The sequence below is a fragment of the Pseudophryne corroboree genome, chromosome 1 (genome assembly GCF_028390025.1).
Source record: "Pseudophryne corroboree isolate aPseCor3 chromosome 1, aPseCor3.hap2, whole genome shotgun sequence".
Taxonomy (NCBI): domain Eukaryota; kingdom Metazoa; phylum Chordata; class Amphibia; order Anura; family Myobatrachidae; genus Pseudophryne; species Pseudophryne corroboree.
In genome coordinates this window covers 1,144,587,451-1,144,608,148 of record NC_086444.1, presented here as the reverse complement: position 1 = coordinate 1,144,608,148, position 20,698 = coordinate 1,144,587,451, and the positions used below count along the sequence as shown (strand labels likewise).

Below are 20,698 nucleotides of genomic sequence, written 5' to 3'. Positions count from 1 at the left end.
TACTATAAAATGATACAGAGTTGCTGATTGGTTGTTGGGGCCACTTCTCCACTGTCTCACTTCTCCGCTCTTATCACTGCTTAGTAAATGTCCCCCTCTGTTCTGTATTTGTTAAATGAGGAACTTGTTTATTACAGGTTAAGAGAGTTCTGGTTTACTTTAAAAATGCTGAATTGCAAATCTGCTATGTGTAAATGATGCGTTCCCCACTGATGTTACACCATACTTTCCTACCTGACCCTTTCCATGAGGGAGAAAATGCTCTGTTCAGGGTCAGGTAGGCAAGTATGTGTTACACAAACTTGTTGATACTTATCTGTGGAGAAATCTTGTATGGTAACCTCGTTTAAAACCTTTATTCGATTCAACATGTAATGGCTGAAGAAGTATTCTACTGTACATACTGTAAACGGATATCATTATGTTTATAGTGTCTGGGGTTGCCTTCACCTCTCTATGAAGGAAGAAACATTAAGCACATCCACATCTGCTACAGTGAACCTAATTCTCTGAGCCTATTAGAGATGTGCGGTTCGGTTCTCCACAAATCCAAATCCACACAAATTTTGTGGATCTGAACCAAACTAAAACTCAGTTCAGATCCCCCGAGTCCTGGTTACAGTCTTCCCATGGTTCAGAATTTGGATATCAAATCTGAATTTTTGATTTTGGATTGCAAAAATTACATGATTTTAGCTTTTTAGAGATTTATAATTCTATGATTATTGATTTATTTTATTGATTTTAAATTGAACCGAAATTTGAATCCGAACATAACACTTGATGAAGAACCAGAACCAAAACACGGGAGTTCCACGCGCATCTCTAGATCCTATCCATTCTATATACTCAGTGGCGAGTATTACACTGTAGTGGGGGAGTGTCATTAGGGATGTCTTCGGGAACACAACGTGGACACCCTGTTCCCAGAGACCTGCACATGCTCAGTAGACTGGCACAAAGTCCATTGCGCTACAAGTAAATTCTCCAGAATAAAGCAAAAGAGTCAGGAACTTCATAATCTTTATTCAGCTGCAGCAACAGAAGTACAAATAAACAGTATGAAATAAAAGCAGAAAGAGGCCCATTTGTAAGGTAAGTATACATAGGGCATAACTAGAATGGCAAGCTGCAGCAATTTACAAAGCTTTTGCCAGAGAGCTAACGCATACTTGTCTACTTTCAAAATCTCCTCTCTGGGAGAAACCTGTAGAGGAGATGCTGTGTACCGCTTCGAGGGCTGGTGCAAGAGTTCCACATCATTAGGCCCCACCCCACTTTGGTCTGGTTGGAGGGGATGGTGTGAAAATGATGCAAATTGCGACATTTTAGCCCCGCCCCTCTCTACAGAATGGTGATCCCCTGTATTAACTCCCCCTTCCTGGCCAATCACTAGGAAGTAGGCAGTATGTGGGAGATCTGGACAATCTTTTCCGGGGGTCCAGAGGACTAACTGAAAAATTGGGAGTCTCCCACACCTTCTGGCAGAGTAGGTAAATATGCGCTTTCTTCAGATGGTATTGGCCACTTTGACTATAGGCTACATTTTTTCTGGAGAGGGGTCTTCTGATCCTTACCCGCCAGCCTATAGTGTGTGCACATACGGCCTGATGGCTAAGTCTGCGCAGTAGGTACAGTAAACCGGGTCCGAATAGTAAAGTGGTAGTGAAAGCTATTACTGTGTTCTTTTCACCAGAACGGAAAAGACATGGCTTATACACTGCGAATATGCAGTGATGAGCACAGACACTTCTTACGGTTAAAATGCAAAGGTTCTAAAATACAGTAGGCCTGTAAGTTGCCCTTAATTCAAACACTGTCTTCCCTGTATCAGATAGGCTACTAGACCACTCACCACTTTTACTATATAGAGACAATAGGTGTCTTTCTTTAAGATAATTTTTTATTGGCATTTATAAAAAATTCCTTTCTGACTCAATTACCCCCCCAAAAAAAATCTGTGTAGTAGATATGGGCATGCACAAGCATTAGAACCCTTTGCATCCGCTGTGGAACTGAAAGCCTAGATTTCAGCTTTCAGCTCCATTAATATAAAATAAATAAATGCTTCAAAAAAAATACATCATGAGAAAAAAAAAAGTTGTTATATATGGGCACTATGAGATTGGGGATAACATACGGTAACAGGAACTTTGCAGGTACAAGTGCTGCCGCAGTGATGCTCAGTAGAATTCCCTTCGTAATGACATGGAAATCCATGGTATCCGGATGATAGATAGACAGTATCTAGTTCAGTGATGGCTAACTTTGACACTCCAGCTGTTGTTGAACTACATATCCCAGCATGCCCTGCTACAGTTTTGTTATTTGGCCATGCTAAAACTGATGCAGGGCATGCTGGGATGTGTAGTTCAACAACAGCTGGAGTGTCAAGATTAGCCATCACTGGTCTAGTTAGACAGTCAATAGATAGTCACCATACACTTGTGAGATGTCTGGTACAATCCTACGATTTCGAACGCATCTGTGTGATAAGTCGCAGGATTGTATGCACATCTTATGTACCATGCAACGCGGTGCGCGGGCACGCCAGTCAAATTTCGTGTCTCAAGATCTTATGTGCTGCACTTAATATTTATCGTATCGCAAGCGCGATTGCATGCTGTTTTTACCACATTCGATTTATCGCACTGCGATGTGCAATCTGTGAGGTATTTAGCTCACTTCCTGGACACTCCCCTCCACCCATTTCTGGTCACCCGATTTCTGGTCGCAAGGGGTATCTGATAAATCGCAAGATTGTATGTGCATCGAATGCACAAAAAAAGCACTTTCGAAGCGATTTATCGCAATGTGAGCTTCAAGGAAAATCGGGCCCGATATCGCATCGCATGCGCAAGTGTATGGCCAGCATTAGACAGATATTAGGTCGACAGGGTCAAACAGTCAACAGGGTCAAAAGGTCGACATGAAAAAGGTAGACACAAAAGGTAGACAGGGTCAAAAGGTTCACATGAAAGTGGTCGACATAAAAAAGGTAGACCGTTTTTTTTTTAAATTTTACATGTTTTTAGACTTTTTCATACCTTTTTTATCCATGTCAGCATAGAGTCGGTCATAAACCTTGTGGCGAGCGCAGCAAGCCCCGCGATGGGATGCCTTTCTACAATTGAGGGTCCCAGATGACAAAACTATCCATACAAACCCAAAAAAATTTAATGTCGACCTTTTGAACCTGTCAACCTTTTGTACTGTCTACTTATTTTATGTCTACATTTTGACCCTATCGATCTTTTGACTGTCTAACATAGGGGTGGGCAACATACCGCCCTCGGGCCAGGCCCGCGGACCGATCCTGCCTAGCCCGCTGTGCCCCATCAGAGTGCAATGACAAGCGGCCCAACAGGCTGAGCTGCTTGTCATTGCGCTACACTGCTCCCAGATGCGACGCCGCTGAGGAAATCCCGGTCACGTCACAGGGTCAGCTGATTGGGATTTCCTCTGTTGTTATGCGCTGGGCGGCATGGGGAGAAGGGGGGGAGGGGGCGGCCAGTGAGCAGGAGCGGCGGGCAGCGAGCGGGAGCAGGCAGAGGCCACAGCAGCAGTGACTCCGGGCAGCAGCGCGGATCATCGGACAGCGGGGATCGTCTGCCAGTGTGAAAAACAGGTAAACCCCCTGTCCAGCCAGCGCCTGGATCAGAGCTTAAGCTGATGTGTAAAAACGGGACGCTGTCTGGTGTAATGTGTAAAAAAGGGGACGCTGTCTGCCGTAATGTGTAAAAAAGGGGGACGCTGTCTGCCGTAATGTGTAAAAAAGGAGGACGCTGTCTGCCGTAATGTGTAAAAAGGGGACGCTGTCTGCCGTAATCTGTAAAAAAGGGCACGCTGTCTGCCGTAATGTGTAAAAAGGGGGACGCTGTCTGCCGTAATGTGTAAAAAGGGGACGCTGTCTGCCGTAATGTGTAAAAAAGGGGGACTGTCTGCCGTAATGTGTTAAAAGGGGACGCTGTCTGCCGTAATGTGTAAAAAAGGGCACGCTGTCTGCCGTAATGTGTAAAAAGGGGGACGCTGTCTGCCGGAATGTGTAAAAAGGGGACGCTGTCTGCCTTAATGTGTAAAAAAGGGGACTCTTTTTAAATATTTTGTGTGTGGCCCTCGAATATTCGCTGGAAGTGTTAAGCGGCCCCCCAGCTGAAATAATTGGCCACCCCTGGTCTAACATGTGGTGTCTATCTATTGATTGTCTAACTAGACACTGTCTATTATACAATACCACTCCCGAAATCCATGTCCAGTAGAACCCTTTGTTCATGGTTGTGGGTGCCGTTGCTTAGCTCCAAAGTATAACTATAAACAGGTTGCACATTAGCACCACAAAGCTAACAATTGAGGGGCTCAATGGAAAAGAGGTATATGCCATAAGTGGCCCTTTATAACTAGATATGTCTTGAAAAATAATAGCAGGGATATGTATATTGCTGCTGGTGAGAAATCGGCACATGCCACTATGTTAGAAACTAGATGGCAGAAGCTACTTGATGGCAGCAGAAATTCAAAATCCATGTAGACGTGGCATGTTCCTCTCTTTCACTGAGCCCTTCAGATGTCATACAGAGGTCTATTCAACAAGACCATGCGGTATTTACCATTACTGTATGTACTGCTGTATGTTGCAGTAATATATAATGATGTACCCTTGCAAATTGACAAGAGCTCTTTTTAAATCCCTTCTTGGTGAGTTTCACCAGCAGCCTAATAATGTGTGGCCATCATCCATGCGTGCACATACAGCAGTAGTCTACTTTGCCTCTCCATCTTCATGGGTTCCCATTGCCTAGTATAGGTGACAGCATCTCAGGTAGGAATTACCTACAGACAAAGCTCTTTGCTTTCTGCTGCTTGGTAAACTGCCATTGCCAGATGCTGCCATCCCCATAGCGGACTATATAGGGACAACAGAGGTGCCAGTAAATGGGTTAAGACTGGATAAAACTCTGATTTCTTCATCGTTAACTCTTTAATAAATGGCACAAAGTAGATTTGCCAGTAAATATACTCTTTACTCCGGAACAGGGTGGCAGTGAACCCTTGCTGCCCCGCCCCTTGAATACGTGACATCATAATGTCACTCTAAGGAGGTGTGGCCTTTGGCTCCAGGAAGTACAGGCTGCAGGGTGCCGTTGGTGCAGGCCCTGTGCCTGGGGAACGGCACTGATCACACACCCGAAGTTACGGCCCTGTCTTCACTGCTTCATAAATGGAACTCAGATAGTGATGTTCGTTCGGACAAGTGTAACTGTTGCAATTACCTTCAGTTTCGGTGAGGCACATAAACCTATCCCTGGTCAGATTCTCCTCTACCAGGTTCAGGGTGCCAGTTACCACTACCATGACAGGGCTAGGAGACATCCAAAAACTGTGCATAAACAAATGTTCAAAAAAAAAACACCTGGCATTGTTGCCAACTGTGTCACTGGCTGATCGTACATTAGGGGACATTCTGTGCACATAGGTTTTACTTGAAACTGGTGCAAAGAATGTAGAAAATAGATGATTGCTTGCTATATACAATCATTTTAATATTCAATAAAGTTTTGCTAAATTATAGAAACAGGACAAGCACTCAGGGTTGGACTGGCTCATAGGACAACAGGAGAAACCCCTGGTGAGACTACTGCCCAAGGGACCCATCCCCTCTATAGGGATCATATTCCAGACTGTGCACTTGAACTATACATACATTACATTATACTGCAGGGGACTAAGATGTATTTTCAACAGTGCATTGCTGTTATTAATCTGTTAAGGGGCTCGGACTATGCACTCTGTAATGGTTGGCCAAGCCTATGCGGTGGCTGGCCACACCCCTAAGCATGGAATCCTACCACTGCATTCCCCGGTAGGCCGTCATGCCCCAGTCTAACACTGCAAGCACTACATGATTTAAACTCTTGATGAATTCAAATAAACCAGAAAAGTTGCCATAGGTTCTAGCATACATTTTACCTTTTTTCTGGGGATGTACAGTGAGTACATAGAGAAATTATATTCTGAGAAAAACCTTCTAAGTGGGATTTCTACTTTAAGCTGGCTTTCCAAATAGATTTGTCACCGGAGCAGATTGCCGCTTGAGTTGTAAATATTAAATAAAAGTTTAACATCTGTGAAAATGCTGAATTGCTTACGGCTAAAATAAGACAGCTGAAACATTACAGGATTTATCTATCTATGCAGTATAGTTATTTTCTATTGTTTGCGCAATTTTGTAGATAAGCACAGTGTGCTCCCCCTATTCTTCTGTTTCCCAGAAGCAGAATACTGACGTTATAATGTGAGAAATAAATAAAATAACAGTGCAGTGCAGTGCAGAAAATGGCTGAAACCTTGGAGAAACAGCTGACTGCTGAATTGAATGCCTTTGTCTGAAACTGAAGTAAAGCTCCGCTATAAAACTACAGATACCGTAGCGGACAAAACATGGAAGCACCTGGGTTAATGAGGCACAAAAAGCATATAAAAACCCATTTATGCATTTTAATAAAGCAAATAAGATGCACGGTGAGGGTCATAAAAATGCTGAACTGCCCTAGTTGCATATAATTATGGCAGCATGGCTGCATGAGGATGTCTGAGCCACTTTGAAATTGGGATGACTTTTCGGGAACGCGTGGCACTGGCTTCCGTGACCAAAATAGCTCAAGCTGCAGATTATTCACAGAAAGGGAAATGCATTTGTAAAAATGTGATATGCTGTATAGTAGCTTGCATCAGACCTGAATATAGTAACCCCAGAGGGTCAAAGGTATTATACAGGCCCACAGGTAATGATTACAAAGGACCACAGGTCATAATTGCCTACTCTCCTGCAAGTTGCGTGAGACCCCTGATTTTTCGGGCAGACCCCGCACTCATGGATGAGTGGCAAGATCTCCCACATCTCGTCCGCTTCCTAGTGAAGCAGGCTGGGGTTCTGGATCTCTTGAGGAGGGTGCGGGGCTTAATGACACAATTTTGCATATTAAGCCCCGTCCCCTATTCACAGAGCGGCAAATTGCATAATTTAGGGGCGGGAACTGGTGACGGACAGCCCTGTACCCATCCCCCCCCCCCGGTGGTGCAAGCAGTGTCTCCTCTTCAGGAGAAGCTCTTAAGGTATGCAGCGATGCCACAGGTCTCCAAACACTGTATCACAATTGCGCTGGCCCTGTAACTCAAAGTCCCATGCAGTTAGTTTGAGACTGCCTCTAGCAATTAATAATAGTTATATCGTACAGTAGCAGTGTGTTCGCTTCTCGGCCTTTTGGCTAAGATCAAGTGTAGTATCTGTTCTTATCAGTGGAGAATCACCGGGCCGCCTATCCCTGCGTCGTGGGGGTAATTGTCCCCCTACGATGTATAAGGGAATGGCCTGGTGTAGTATCCGCGGTAGAGAAACACAGGGTGGAGTACCTGTTCTTACACTAGGAGCGTGAGAGGTTCCTAGATGTGGAATGGAGAAACACCCTGTGGAGTATCGTGCCGGGGTGTGGCGGGCCCCTGGTCGAGAGTGGAGAAAAACTGGGCTGAGTATTCCTATCTTCGTATGGGCTGATGGAACCCTTACGTTGTTTAGGAACAGCCTGGTCTAGTACCTACTCTTGTACTGGGGGTTGACCCTGGCATAGACAGTACGAAGCTTGGTCTGGCTGAGAGGCTGGAAGCAGCTTAGAAGCTCGAGGTGAAACGTGCCCCTGGTGTTCAGGATGCCAGGGGTGCCCGAACCCGCACTGGTGAATCGGCTCCCACCACGTGCACAGTAAGGCACTTTGCACCGCTCACCTCCCCAACTTCTGTTGCACCACATCCTTTGCCCTGGCCTTTTGGCTAGGGCAAGGATAATTTTTTACCCACCCCCGGCCTTCTGGCTGGGGCTTATTTATTTATTTATGCCCACATTATGTTTTTGCACTTGCACCTGCACTTGCACAAGCATTAGCATTTTTTTCATGTTTTTTTGTAGTGTGTCACGTTCACGTTTTCGTTTGGGGTTTAGGTGAGACCCTTATGGGCCGCCCTCTCCTCTACGTTGCTGAGGTCCTCTCCACGGGGGGAGGACCAGACGCAGTTATCGGTCCCCAGGGGGACGCTTCGGCCAACCCTGGGGACACCCGAGGGTTCCCCTGCGCTTCGGCAAAGGGGGACCCACAGTCCCTTTGTTCCCTCAGTAGGCCTTTTGGCTCTGAGGGTTAGAGGAGTAACGGGGCCCTTCTCCTTTGGGAGAGGGTCCAAGAACCTATGCCCCCAGCACGTTTGGTCACAGACACTGGGTGATGAAGCACCGCACCTCGGGCTTCAAGTAGAAAAAGAAAAAAAAAAAGCAGTGTGTTAGCCTACTCACAGACTGGGTTTTAGAGCATGTATAGAAATGACTAATGGAACAGACAGTACAAAAAAGAAAATGGTTACAGGTACATTCAATTACAAAATAAGATACAGTAGGACCAGAAGTTACAGATTAAGGGGCAGATGTACTAAACCTTGATGAGTGATAAATTGAAGAAAGACAAAATTACCAACCAATCAGCTCCTAACTATCATTTTTCAAACCCAGTCTGTGGGGGATATTCAATTCTTTGAAAAGTCGGTTGGGTGTCTGTTTATTCTGTCTATTAGATAGGAAAAACCAGACACCCAACTGACTTTTCAAACAATTGAATACCACCCTGTAAGTCAGGAGCTGGTTGGCTGGTATTTCACCTCTTTCAGCTGCATCTCTCTCCAAGGCTTAGTACCCCTTACACACTAAAATCTGCCCGGAAGGATGGTAAGAAATGCAGGAACCACAGATTACAGACTTCAACACCGACATTGATCCCTCAGTCTGAACCTAGAACAAAAGGTGCTCAGCCATTTTATCAGCAGAGCATCACGCCTAGGATGATGTTACCCAAGTCTCTGCCGACTGGTTGATTAGTTAAATATATCTGGGACCCTCCCCGAACTGCTGTAGACACTTTGGACTTCATTCCAAATAAGTGTCCATAACTTTCCCTATGGAATGATTACCTATAATATGGGGTGTTCTCATTAATCTCTACTATTTTAGTTACAGTATGTATGACTGTAGATTAGAGATGTGTTCTGCACCATATTTGCTGGATTTGGCTCTGATTTGTTTTTTGTTTTTTATTTGGATTTGCCAAACCGCCGTGATTGGTTTTGGATGTGGATTTTCTTTTTTTTCTTCTTTTTCTTAATTGACAAAAAAACTAAAATCACATAATTTGGGCCTTTTTTGTTATCATAGTATTATTAACCTTAATAACATCAATTTCGAGTCTGCATCCGTGACCGTCTCCGAGTGCTGTTTTCTTTTGGAGTTTACATTGGATATTGATTGGTATGGATTGTTCTCAAGAGGGTACCAGGACAAGATATTGTTATTGTATTGTGGAGTGCCAGTGATCTCTCTCTCTCTCTCTCTCTCTCTCTCTCTCTCTCTCTCTCGCGCTTTGTTGGAACATTTGGGCCCTAGCAACAGGATTTAATAATTTAGTATATTAATACAAATACAATTCCTCATCGTGACAAGAATGTCTAGGTGACCTTCACATATACCTGTCTTATGCAGAAGGCCTTGTGCTTAGTCACGTAACATTGTGTTTCTATGGTAATTATTGGTAAACATTCTATTGAAATAATAATAAAAAAATATCTTTGTAACTAGCACCAAGGACTGTATGTTACAGTGCGTGTGCTAATGTATATATGTAGAATGCTATATATAGAGGCAACGAGCCAGAAACCTTCAGCTTAATTTATATACAATGCAGAACAGCATGTTTCAGTACTGACCCACAACCTGCACACAGATAAAACAGTCTTTATTACATCATCTGATGTTACCCGGATCCATGAACCCAGCAAGTGGCGCTTGTGACCCCTCAGCCAGACACCTGTCCAGTGGCACTATATGCAAATTAGGTGCACTAAGGTCAACATAAGCATCTTTCCATGTAAGTTTGGTCTAAAATGATCAGATTGGTCAGATTGCTACGTGTATGGGCATCTTAGTTCTATGCCTTCAGCAAAAAATGCCACCCCATGACTAGAGGACACTGTTACACTGTCAATCAGGCCAAGGGGTGTGGTTCGTTTTATCGACAGTGTCTAGGTCGACAATGTTTAGGTCGACCACTATAGGTCGACAGTCAGTAGGTCGACATGGATGGAAGGTTGATAGGGTTTCTAGGTCGACATGTGCTAGGCCGACAGGTCTAAAGGTCGACATAAGGATTTTATTTATTTTTTGTGTCGTTTTCTTCGTAAAGTGACCGGGATCCCAAATTAGTGCACCGCGTTCGCTCGCCATGCTTCGGGCATGGTCCCTTCGCTCCGCTACCGCTTCGCTCGGCACACTTTACCGTTCCAATCGTAGTCCACGTGGATCGTTAAGTATGAAAAAATCCCCCCCCCCCAAAAAAAGTGAAAAAACTCATGTCGACCTTTAGACCTGTCGACATAGCACATGTCGACCTTCCATCCATGTCGACCTAGTGACTGTCGACCTATAGTGGTCGACCTAGACACTGTCGATCTTCAGACCGGATCCCCAGGCCAAGTATATTAACAAAGACATCTATGATGCTTTTGCTTTATCCAAAAATGACCTCTGCAGACTGCGAAACATGGGCTAAGTGAAAAGAATACGTGCTGGTAGCAATACATAGTAACAGCTTCTTTTTCTTCTCTCCAGTCATGACAGAAGACGGTAAACCATGCAAGTTCCCATTTCGGGCTGGGGGACGCTTGCATTTCTCTTGTACATCGGGACGTCTCTTTCAAAGAAAATGGTGAGGGAAATACTGCATGCAGTGTAATTTATTCTTTATCATACAATTGGAATAAGTGTAAATGAAAGATGTATAAGATACAAGCTGGTGAAACATTATAAAAAACTGCTCAACTGGTAGCCGTGAAGTAACGGAGAGCAATCACCATGGTTGGTTCTATTTTGGAATTAGACTAGAAGTATGACAGAATCTGATACTTGTGGCAACACCAACATTTCTCTGCAGATATCTGGAGAGTAATATGAAAACATCCCAAATTAGACAAGTGCTGGTCAAAGTGTCATGGCATGGCACCTTAGGCAAATGCCTCCTCATAATACCCACTTCCCAGAACCTTGCATACTTGATTTTTGTAAAATAAAAACAATATCTCTTCACTCCTCTGACTGGTTGGCTGGAAAGGCTACAGTTCAGTTGTGCAAAACATTGTTCAGGCTCCACTGCTGCCCAAGGGCAAACGCAGGTTTAACAGATGGGTGTTCCCTATGTTTGTTTAGATTTTAGAGATAAATAATAAAAATATTAAACTTTGCAATAAGCCAACAATAACCATTTGTTGGGGCGTGATATATAAAATTACAAGTTTTCAAAATTGGTGGTTTTCTATTGTAACAAGCGACCTTCCACCAGACAAGACGCTGACACAGATGTATGAAAGAAATGCAGACTTTTCACAGCAAGTTTCAATGGGTACCTTAATTAGGCACCAGTTCATAAACAATAAACAGCATGTACACAATCTCAGGCTCCCTGTCTCTAACCCACTGGCATGCCCGCTATCGCCTGGCCACTTGTTGGCATCAGCATACCTCCCAACATGACCCTCTCCAGGAGGGACACAATGCCCTGCTTCTGGATTTTCCTCTTAATGTATGATTGCCTGCACCCGTGTTGAACAGGTTAATGGATAAGTAAGGTGGTTCAGCACAGGTGATGGCAATCATACATTAAGAGAAAAGTCCAGGAGCAGAGCATTGTGTCCCTCCTGGAGAGGGTCATGTTGGGGGGTATGCATCAGGAGCCCTGAGCCCTTGCCCTAACGAGCTTTAGAAAAGTGTGGTACAGGTGTGCCTGATTGCTGGGAGCGCTTGCACCAATACTTGGACCGGACCTGCATGGATGGGATCTCATGTATGAACTTGCAGGGTATTTCTGTGTATCAACAGCAATACAATACTTCATACTTGCCTCCCTGACCCTCTCCATGAGGGAGAAAATGCTCTGTTCCTGGACTTTCCTGGTAATGTATGATTGCCATCACCTGTGGTGAAACACCTTTCTTATCAATTATCTAGCTCACCACAGGTGCAGACCCTCCAACATGACCCGCCCCACTAGGTACAAAATGCTCTGTTTCTTGACTTCCCTGTTAATTTATTATTGCAATCACCTGTGAGGAAACAGCTTTCTTATCATTTGACTAGTTCAACACAGGTGATGGAAATCATAAATTAAGAGGTAAGTCCAGGAACAGAGCATTTTGTACCTAGTGGGGCGGGTCATGTTGGAGGGTCTGCACCTGTGGTGAGCTAGATAATTGATAAGAAAGGTGTTTCACCACAGGTGATGGCAATCATACATTACCAGGAAAGTCCAGGAACAGAGCATTTTCTCCCTCATGGAGAGGGTCAGGTAGGCAAGTATGCAATACTTTAATTTCCAACTGCCAGATAATCTTTGGCACAACATTAAAGGGACAACCTGCTGTGTTCCAACACCTCCCTGGGGCTTCCTCTTGGTCCAGTCCTAAACCCAGGTTGCCTTAGCCCGGGCACCCAAAATGTTGTGCCCTGTCCTGCAAACACCCGGGGTGGAATCCGGACTGGACTGCCACACTATGTTCTTTCGGAGGTTTTAATTGAAACCATACACCCCCCAAATAAAACTATATTTTCATTCACACCAGGTTATGCCATTAATAAACCAGGTATTTGTAACTCAACGTGGAAAAATAAATTGCAGATAAACCGCTGATTTTGAAAAATGAATACATGATAAATCATGTTTCTTCCTATGTTTTATGCACTTTTAAAGAAAAAGTGAAATACCTTTAAACCTGCACAATGCGTAATGCGTGTCATATACCCCTGTGCCCACTGGTGTGCTCCCCATTGTCCTTCTACTTACATGATTCTCCCCCATGGCTGCACAGGAACTTCCTGCGACTGGCAGCATCAGTACCACACACACTTTTTATTGGTGCATGTTGCGATCATTGATTGTTTGAAGGGGGCAGCATAGAACTCAAAAATCACTAGACAGTTGACACACCCTCGGGGGGTTTGTGACCATGCCCTCATTATATTGTGGCCGGACACCCCGCCCTGATTTTAGGGAGATATAATATTGTTTTTATATGTTGTACCCATGTAAATCAGAAAAGGAAAAGTAGAAAATATAACTGTAAATCACATTGCAGGTGCGCAACAACAAGAAACTACGACAGGGACAGAGAGTGGGGGTACTGCGACAGAAACTCCAGTCTGGACATTAGTAAGTCTCCACGCTCTAGAATCATAGACTGTAATCTTGCTTTGTGGTGTTATGTGAATGGGAATGAACTTATAAACTTCAACTTTGCGTTGTTTTGTGTAAAATTATGCATGTCTGCTGTACCTCATACTGAAATGTTTCAATTGCTGTTTATTCCTTCCCCCATTCCATGACGACCGACACCATTTTTTACATTGGTACCAAGGGCGTAGCTACCATAGGTGCAGGCAGTGCAGCTGCTATGGGGCCCAGAACTGAGAGGGGCCACCTTCCCTGTCACAGTTACAGGTGTCATATGCATTTTTCAGCATTGGGTGATACATAGGGGCCCTTACACACTTTAGCCTTGGTGCTTAGATTATATCTAGTTATGCCCTTGGAAATGCTCTTTGTAATGTTGCATAAAATGAACTGGAAGGCATTATAATGTTACATAATATGAAGCGGGGCACTGTGATGTGGCATAATATGACCTGGGGGCACTGTGTTGCATAATGTGTACTGGCAGCCCTACAATATTACATAATGTAATCTAGGGGCACTGTGATGGTTCATAAAATAAACTAGGGCACTACTATTAGGCATAACATTAACTAAGGCACTAATATGGTTCAAAAAATGAACTAGGGCACTATTTTGGGCATAAATTAACAACTCCTGCGGAGCGGTGTTTCGTTAGAAGCACTGAGATGAATACCCCTTTAAAATGTTGCTGTGGGGCCCACAAAGTTCTGGCTACGCCCTTGCTTGCTACTGTATATGAAACTTTTTCTCTGTCTCATTTACCTGCTTCATTTTATTATCCATGCTGTATAGTATCTGCTTCTTTCACTCTCCCAACAGTACTAAATGCAGTGAATCCAATATTAGCCCATTATAAATGATCATATATCCTCACTCATTTGGGGCAGTACAGATGGTGTAATGGTTAGCATTACTGCCTCACAGCACTGAGATCATGAGTTCAATTCCTTACATGGCCCTAACTGTTTGTAGTTTGTATATTCTCCCAGTGCTTGCGTGGGTTTCCTCTGGGTGCTCTGGTTTTTTCCACACTCCCCAAAAATATACTGGTAGGTTAATAGGCTCCTAACAAAAAATAGTCCCTAGTGTGTGTGTGCATGTACGTGTTTTAGGGTATAGATGAGCACCAGACTATTTTTGCTGGATTTGGCTGTAATTTGTCGTTTGATTTTGGATTTGCCAAACCGCCGTGACTGGTTTTGTGTTTGTATTCGTATTTATTTTTTCAAAAGTTGACTAAAATTACATAATGTGGGTCTTTTTGTTCTTAGAGTATTATTAACCTCAATAACATATCCAGTCATATCCAGTCAATTTTGACCACCTCACAATATTGTTTTCACTAATATTGGCCAAAGGCTGCAGTGAGCTGGCTGGTTACTAAGCGACAGAGCAGCGGCAGAAACACACAGCAGTTTATAGCACATCTATGAAACATTGTCACAGCGTACTGGGGTACAGTGCACAGAACAGTACAAACAATAGATCTCTATATTTTTATTTCTTTTTCTTTTTTGAACTCGCAGCTTGGTTCAAACTACATGGAGTCACAGGGCTTATAGATGCATGTGAACAAAGCGCACTAGGGTAAAGTGCACCAAACAGTACAAACAATAGAACTATATATTTTTTCTTACTTTTTCTGTTTTTGAGCTTGCAGCTCATTACATGTGGAGTGACAGGGCTTATAGATGTATGCGAACAAATCATATTCAGGTAAATCGCACCAAACAGTACAATTTACAGCAGCAAACAGCGCAGCATACAGCAGCATGCAAAACAGTCACTAGACAGGGCACAGCCACTTGTGAGTCTGAAAACAGCACAGCCAATACAGCAAACTACAGTGCAGCATACAGCAGTAGCATAGTGAAATGGCGATGAGTCCCGGCCACTGCACCTTATATATTATCCAAGTCTTATTAGAATTCGACACCGGGAGGATGACTTTCGGCCTTGAAGTGTGATCGAGTCTGACGGCTCAGGTGGACTTGAATGAAAGATATAGTTTCAAACCCGCGCTCCAACTCAGTGGGGCTGCAGCAGCTGCTAGAGTGCTCACCTCCACTCCAAAAGGTCCTCAATATAAATACACAGTTGCAGATGCGCGCTCCTTCTGGGATAACTTGCAATTAGTGGACACCGGAAAATCTTCAAGAATCAATCAATCTCAAAAATGAGGTCAGCTCTTCTATAGGCTATTGTCTCACCATATCCATTCTCCTCGAACAAAACAAAGGTTGGGGATAATAAAGCATTTCAGCTCCTGAGAGCCTTTTTCAAGGTGTATACATATACACCTTGAAAAAGGCTCTCAGGAGCTGAAACGCGTCGGTGGTATCTGGGACAGACTGTAGCAGACCAACTACGGAAAAGAAAGTGCCTGGCCAGCGGTGAAAGGGTGCAGACATCCCGGGAGGTACCCCAGTAACAGTATACAAACGCTGATGGGTGGGCATCTGATGACACCCCACGTATTTTGGTACGCACACTCTACCTAGAATTTTGGTGGATTTTATATGGAACTGATTTTATTGAAGTTGTTCTTCATTTTATTTGTACTACAATAAACTGTACTTCACTATTATCCCCAACCTTTGTTTTGTTCGAGGAGAATGGATATGGGGAGACAATAGCCTAGAGAAGAGCTGACCTCATTATTGAGATTGATTGTTTCTTGAAGATTTTCAGGTGGACTTCAATCTCGGGAGTTTGAAGCAGTGGATAGGCGAAGTGGTTGTTGTCTGCCATCACAATTCTATGTTTCTATGTTTTCTAACACACAAAGCCTGGGAGTTGGCGTGGAAGAGGGGATGGGTTGGTAATCTCTTATAACATTATTATAACATTTTCTTGTAGTCACAGACCAAAGAGCTGACTTATTCTCCTAGACAACATTATACTGCAATTTCTAAGCTGTAGGTGTTCAGTTTTAGTCATTACTTCCAAACTCTATAAGAAATACTGTAAGTCCATTTTTACTACAGCAAGCACTATATAAATATGGACTTCATCCAAACCTGCTGATGATAGTAGGTGCTAAACCGCTTACAGAACGTGCGTCCAGTGACCGTGTTGACAGGGGAGCATAACACCCCTTGTTGTGATCCTTAGAAATTGGGACTCTAGAAAATGTGCTTCCACTATTGACTATAAGTTTCATTTGGAGCAAGTCCAGAGCTGGCAGGGATGAAGCCCAGACTGGAATTTCCTGGTTGGCCACAAAGGAAAAGCTAAATTGAACAGTAAATACAGCATATGGCCTGGTGTTGCCTTGAGCCTTATAGATGGTATCGGGTTCCAGATGCGTGATTTACCCCTCTATACAGTACGTCACTGGTCAAAGATGAAAGTTTCAAATGCCTTGAGCTGTATCCCCATTACTGGTACAAATGTGACATTTTGATGAATATTTATTAATACTTCTTAACCTAAATGACATAATTTGCAAATCCCAAGTTATTAGCAAGATCTCCTTTTTTTTAAATTGTATTTAAGCATAGAGAGGTTAACACTTAGATGGTGTTTTTCTGTGCCGTGGGAGATTTCTGTCCTACCTGAGCTCGCCTATCATGGGTGTGCGATGAACACAGGCCCGTGATTCCAGGGTGGCCGGCGGCAATGCACACACTGCACCCAGGACCGACTACTGTAGCTGCCCATGTGGCACCCCCTCCCTATACCCATTTCGAATGGCGATGGAAAGATGGCTCTGCACATGGGGCCTAATTCAGCTTCAGTCGCAGATATCCGAAAATCACACATGCACTACGGCTGCACAGCGCGTGCGTGGTCTTTCACATTCCGCCACTGTGATTGACAGCGGTGGGTGGCAACACGGCATTAGGGCGGAGTGTCCTGGACAACGTGGCCAAGTGATGTCACACGCAGCCGCTGCGGGGTAGCACATGACGGTGGTGCACATGCCTTTGCACCCAGGCTGTGCAGTCAGGGGTTCACCTTAACTGCAGCGAACGCTGCAATGTGATCACAGTTAGATTGCAATCGTATCAAAGGGCAGCACTTAGCATGGTGGGTGTCCTCGCCCTGTGCTGGGCAGCCTCCAGCATGCGATCGTAAGCAGTGTTTCTATTTTAGAAAAACTGCAACTGAAGCTGAATTAGGCCCACGGCCCCATTAATCTGTCAGTCTCTGCTTTTTTTGTGCGTATACAGAATTTATTCAGCTGTTTATCTCAACTACAAATTGTTGTTTTTTTGTTGTTGCTCCAAATACATCAGAGGAGCCGCATAAAATTGTTGTACAGTTGTGCTTATCTGACGGCTATGTACGGTCATATGTCCTTAGTCTAACCTATGATTAGGATCATTTTTGCTGGTTTTGTTTTTTGTTCTAATACGTTGTCCGGTTTTGGTTTTGGATTCGGTTTTGGATTTCGTCCGTGACTGGTTTTAGTTTTGGATTTTTTTTTAAATTAACCTAAATAATATTAATTTCCATTAATTTCCACTCAATTTTGACCCCCTCACGACTCACAATATTGTTTTAGGCTTCAGTTTTTGGCTGGTTACTAAGCGACAGAGCAGCGGCACAAACACATACCAGTTTACAGCACAAATAAGAAACATTACAGCAGTTTCAGAAATGAAAAGTGGGGCATGATTGGTGGCAGTCAACAAAGCAGGAATACCCTGGTGCCCTCACAAACAATTGGTAAAGTATGCAAAAAGTGTGGCACTCAGCAAAATTATAATGAGGATGAAATCCAATATTTATATCAACGTTTCAGTGCATTAATAGATGCACTATCCTTTGTATCCTGAAGATAGTGCAACTATTAAAGCACGGAAACGTTGATATAAATATTGTCTTTCTCTAAAGTCCTAAGTGGATGCTGGGGACTCCGTCAGGACCATGGGGTTTAGCGGCTCCGCAGGAGACAGGGCACAATAATAAAAGCTTTAGGATCAGGTGGTGTGCACTGGCTCCTCCCCCTATGACCCTCCTCCAAGCCTCAGTTAGATTTTTTGTGCCCGGCCGAGAAGGGTGCAATCTAGGTGGCTCTCCTGAGCTGCTTAGAATAAAAGTTTAAGTTAGGTTTTTTATTTTCAGTGAGTCCTGCTGGCAACAGGCTCACTGCTACGAGGGACTTAGGGGAGAGAAGTAAACTCACCTGCGTGCAGGATGGATTTGCTTCTTAGGCTACTGGACACCATTAGCTCCAGAGGGAGTCGGAACACAGGTCTCACCCTGGGGTTCGTCCCGGAGCCGTGCCGCCGACCCCCCTTGCAGATGCCGAAGTTGAAGAGGTCCAGAGGTCCAGAAACAGGCGGCAGAAGACTTTCAGTCTTCATAAGGTAGCGCACAGCACTGCAGCTGTGCGCCATTGTTGTCAGCACACTTCATACCAGCGGTCACTGAGGGTGCAGGGCGCTGGGGGGGGCGCCCTGGGCAGCAATGTATTATACCTTTTTTATGGCTAAAATACATCACATATAGCCCTTGAGGCTATATGGATGTATTTAACCCCTGCCAGATCTCACAAACTCCGGGAGAAGAGCCCGCCGTTTTAGGGGGCGGGGCCTATTCTCAGCACACGGCGCCATTTTCCTGCTCAGCTCTGCTGTGAGGAAGGCTCCCAGGCTCTCCCCTGCACTGCACTACAGAAACAGGGTTAAAACAGAGAGGGGGGGCACTTATTTGGCGATATGATTACATATGTGAAAATGCTATAAGGGAAAACACTTGTATAAGAGGTTGTCCCTGTATAATTATAGCGTTTTTGGTGTGTGCTGGCAAACTCTCCCTCTGTCTCCCCAAAGGGCTAGTGGGGTCCTGTCCTCTATCAGAGCATTCCCTGTGTGTGTGCTGTGTGTCGGTACGTGTGTGTCGACATGTAGGAGGACGATGTTGGTGAGGAGGCGGAGCAAATTGCCTGTATTGGTGATGTCACTCTCTAGGGAGTCGACACCGGAATGGATGGCTTATTTAGGAATTACGTGATAATGTCAACACGATGCAAGGTCGGTTGACGACATGAGACGGCCGGCAAACAAATTAGTACCTGTCCAGGCGTCTCAGACACCGTCAGGGGCTTGAAAAAAACGCCCATTACCTCAGTTGGTCGACACAGACACGGACACTGACTTCAGTGTCGACGGTGAAGAAACAAACGTATTTTCCTTTAGGGCCACACGTTACATGTTAAGGGCAATGAAGGAGGTGTTACATATTTCTGATACTACAAGTACCACAAATAAGGGTATTATGTAGGGTGGGAATAATCTACTTGTAGTTTTTCCTGAATCAGATAAATTAAAGTGTGTGATGATACGTGGGTTTCCTCCGATAGAAAATTATTGGAGGTATACCCTTTCCCGCCAGAAGTGAGGGCGAGTTGGGAAACACACCTTAGGGTGGATAAGGCGCTCACACGCTTATAAAAACAAGTGGCGTTACCGTCTCCAGATACGGCCGCCCTCAAAGAGCCAGCTGATAGGAAGCTGAAAAATATCCTAAAAAGTATATACACACATACTGGTGTTATACTACGACCAGCAATCGCCTCAGCCTGGATGTGCAGCGCTGGGGGGGCTTGGTCGGATTTCCTGACTGAAAATATTGATACCCTTGACAGGAACAATATTTTATTGACTATAGAGCATTTTAAGGATGCATTTCTATATATGCGAGATGCGCAGAGGGATATTTGCATTCTGGCATCAAGAGTAGATGTGATGTCCATATCTGCCAGACGATGTTTATAGACACGACAGTGGTCAGGTGATGCAGATTCCAGACGGCACATGGAAGTATTGCCGTATAAAGGGGCGGTCCATCGGACCTGGTGGCCATGGCAACAGCTGGAAAATCCACTTTTGTTACCCCAAGTCACATCTCAGCAGAAAAGGACACAGTCTTTTCAGTCTCAGTCCTTTCGTACCCATAAAGGCAGGCGGGCAAAAGGCCAGTCATATCTGCCCAGGGTTAGAGGAAAGGGAAGAAGACTGCAACAGGCAGCCCATTCCCAGGAACAGAAGTCCTCCACAGCTTCTGCCAAGTCCGCAGCATGACGCTGGGGCCATACAAGCGGACTCAGGTGCGGTGGGGGGTCATCTCAAGAGTTTCAGCACGCAGTGGGCTCACTCGCAAGTGGACTCCTGGATCCTACACGTAGTATCCCAGGTGTACATTGGAAATTCGAGACGTCTTCCCCTCACAAGTTCCTGAAGTCTGCTTTACCAACGTCTCCCTCCGACAGGGAGGCAGTATTGGAAAAAAATTCACAGGCTGTATTCCCAGCAGGTGATAATCAAAGTACCCCTCCTACAACAAGGGAAGGGGTATTATTCCACACTATATTGTGGTACTGAAGCCAAACGGCTCGGTGAGATCTAAAAGATTTGAACAATTACATACAAGGGTTC

The 20,698-nt window shown here is 44.5% G+C and overlaps 1 protein-coding gene and 1 pseudogene across 1 annotated transcript in view; both read left to right on the top strand.

Moving 5' to 3' along the window:
* HGFAC (HGF activator) overlaps positions 1-20,698 on the top strand; it is a 283,953-nt gene that overhangs the window by 79,086 nt on the left and 184,169 nt on the right. The window contains exons 3-4 of the mRNA XM_063924262.1: positions 10,697-10,793; positions 13,213-13,286. Of these exons, the coding sequence (XP_063780332.1) occupies positions 10,697-10,793; positions 13,213-13,286 (171 nt within the window). The remainder of the gene's footprint in view (positions 1-10,696; positions 10,794-13,212; positions 13,287-20,698) is intronic.
* Positions 7,246-7,349, top strand: LOC134960845 (U2 spliceosomal RNA; annotated as a pseudogene).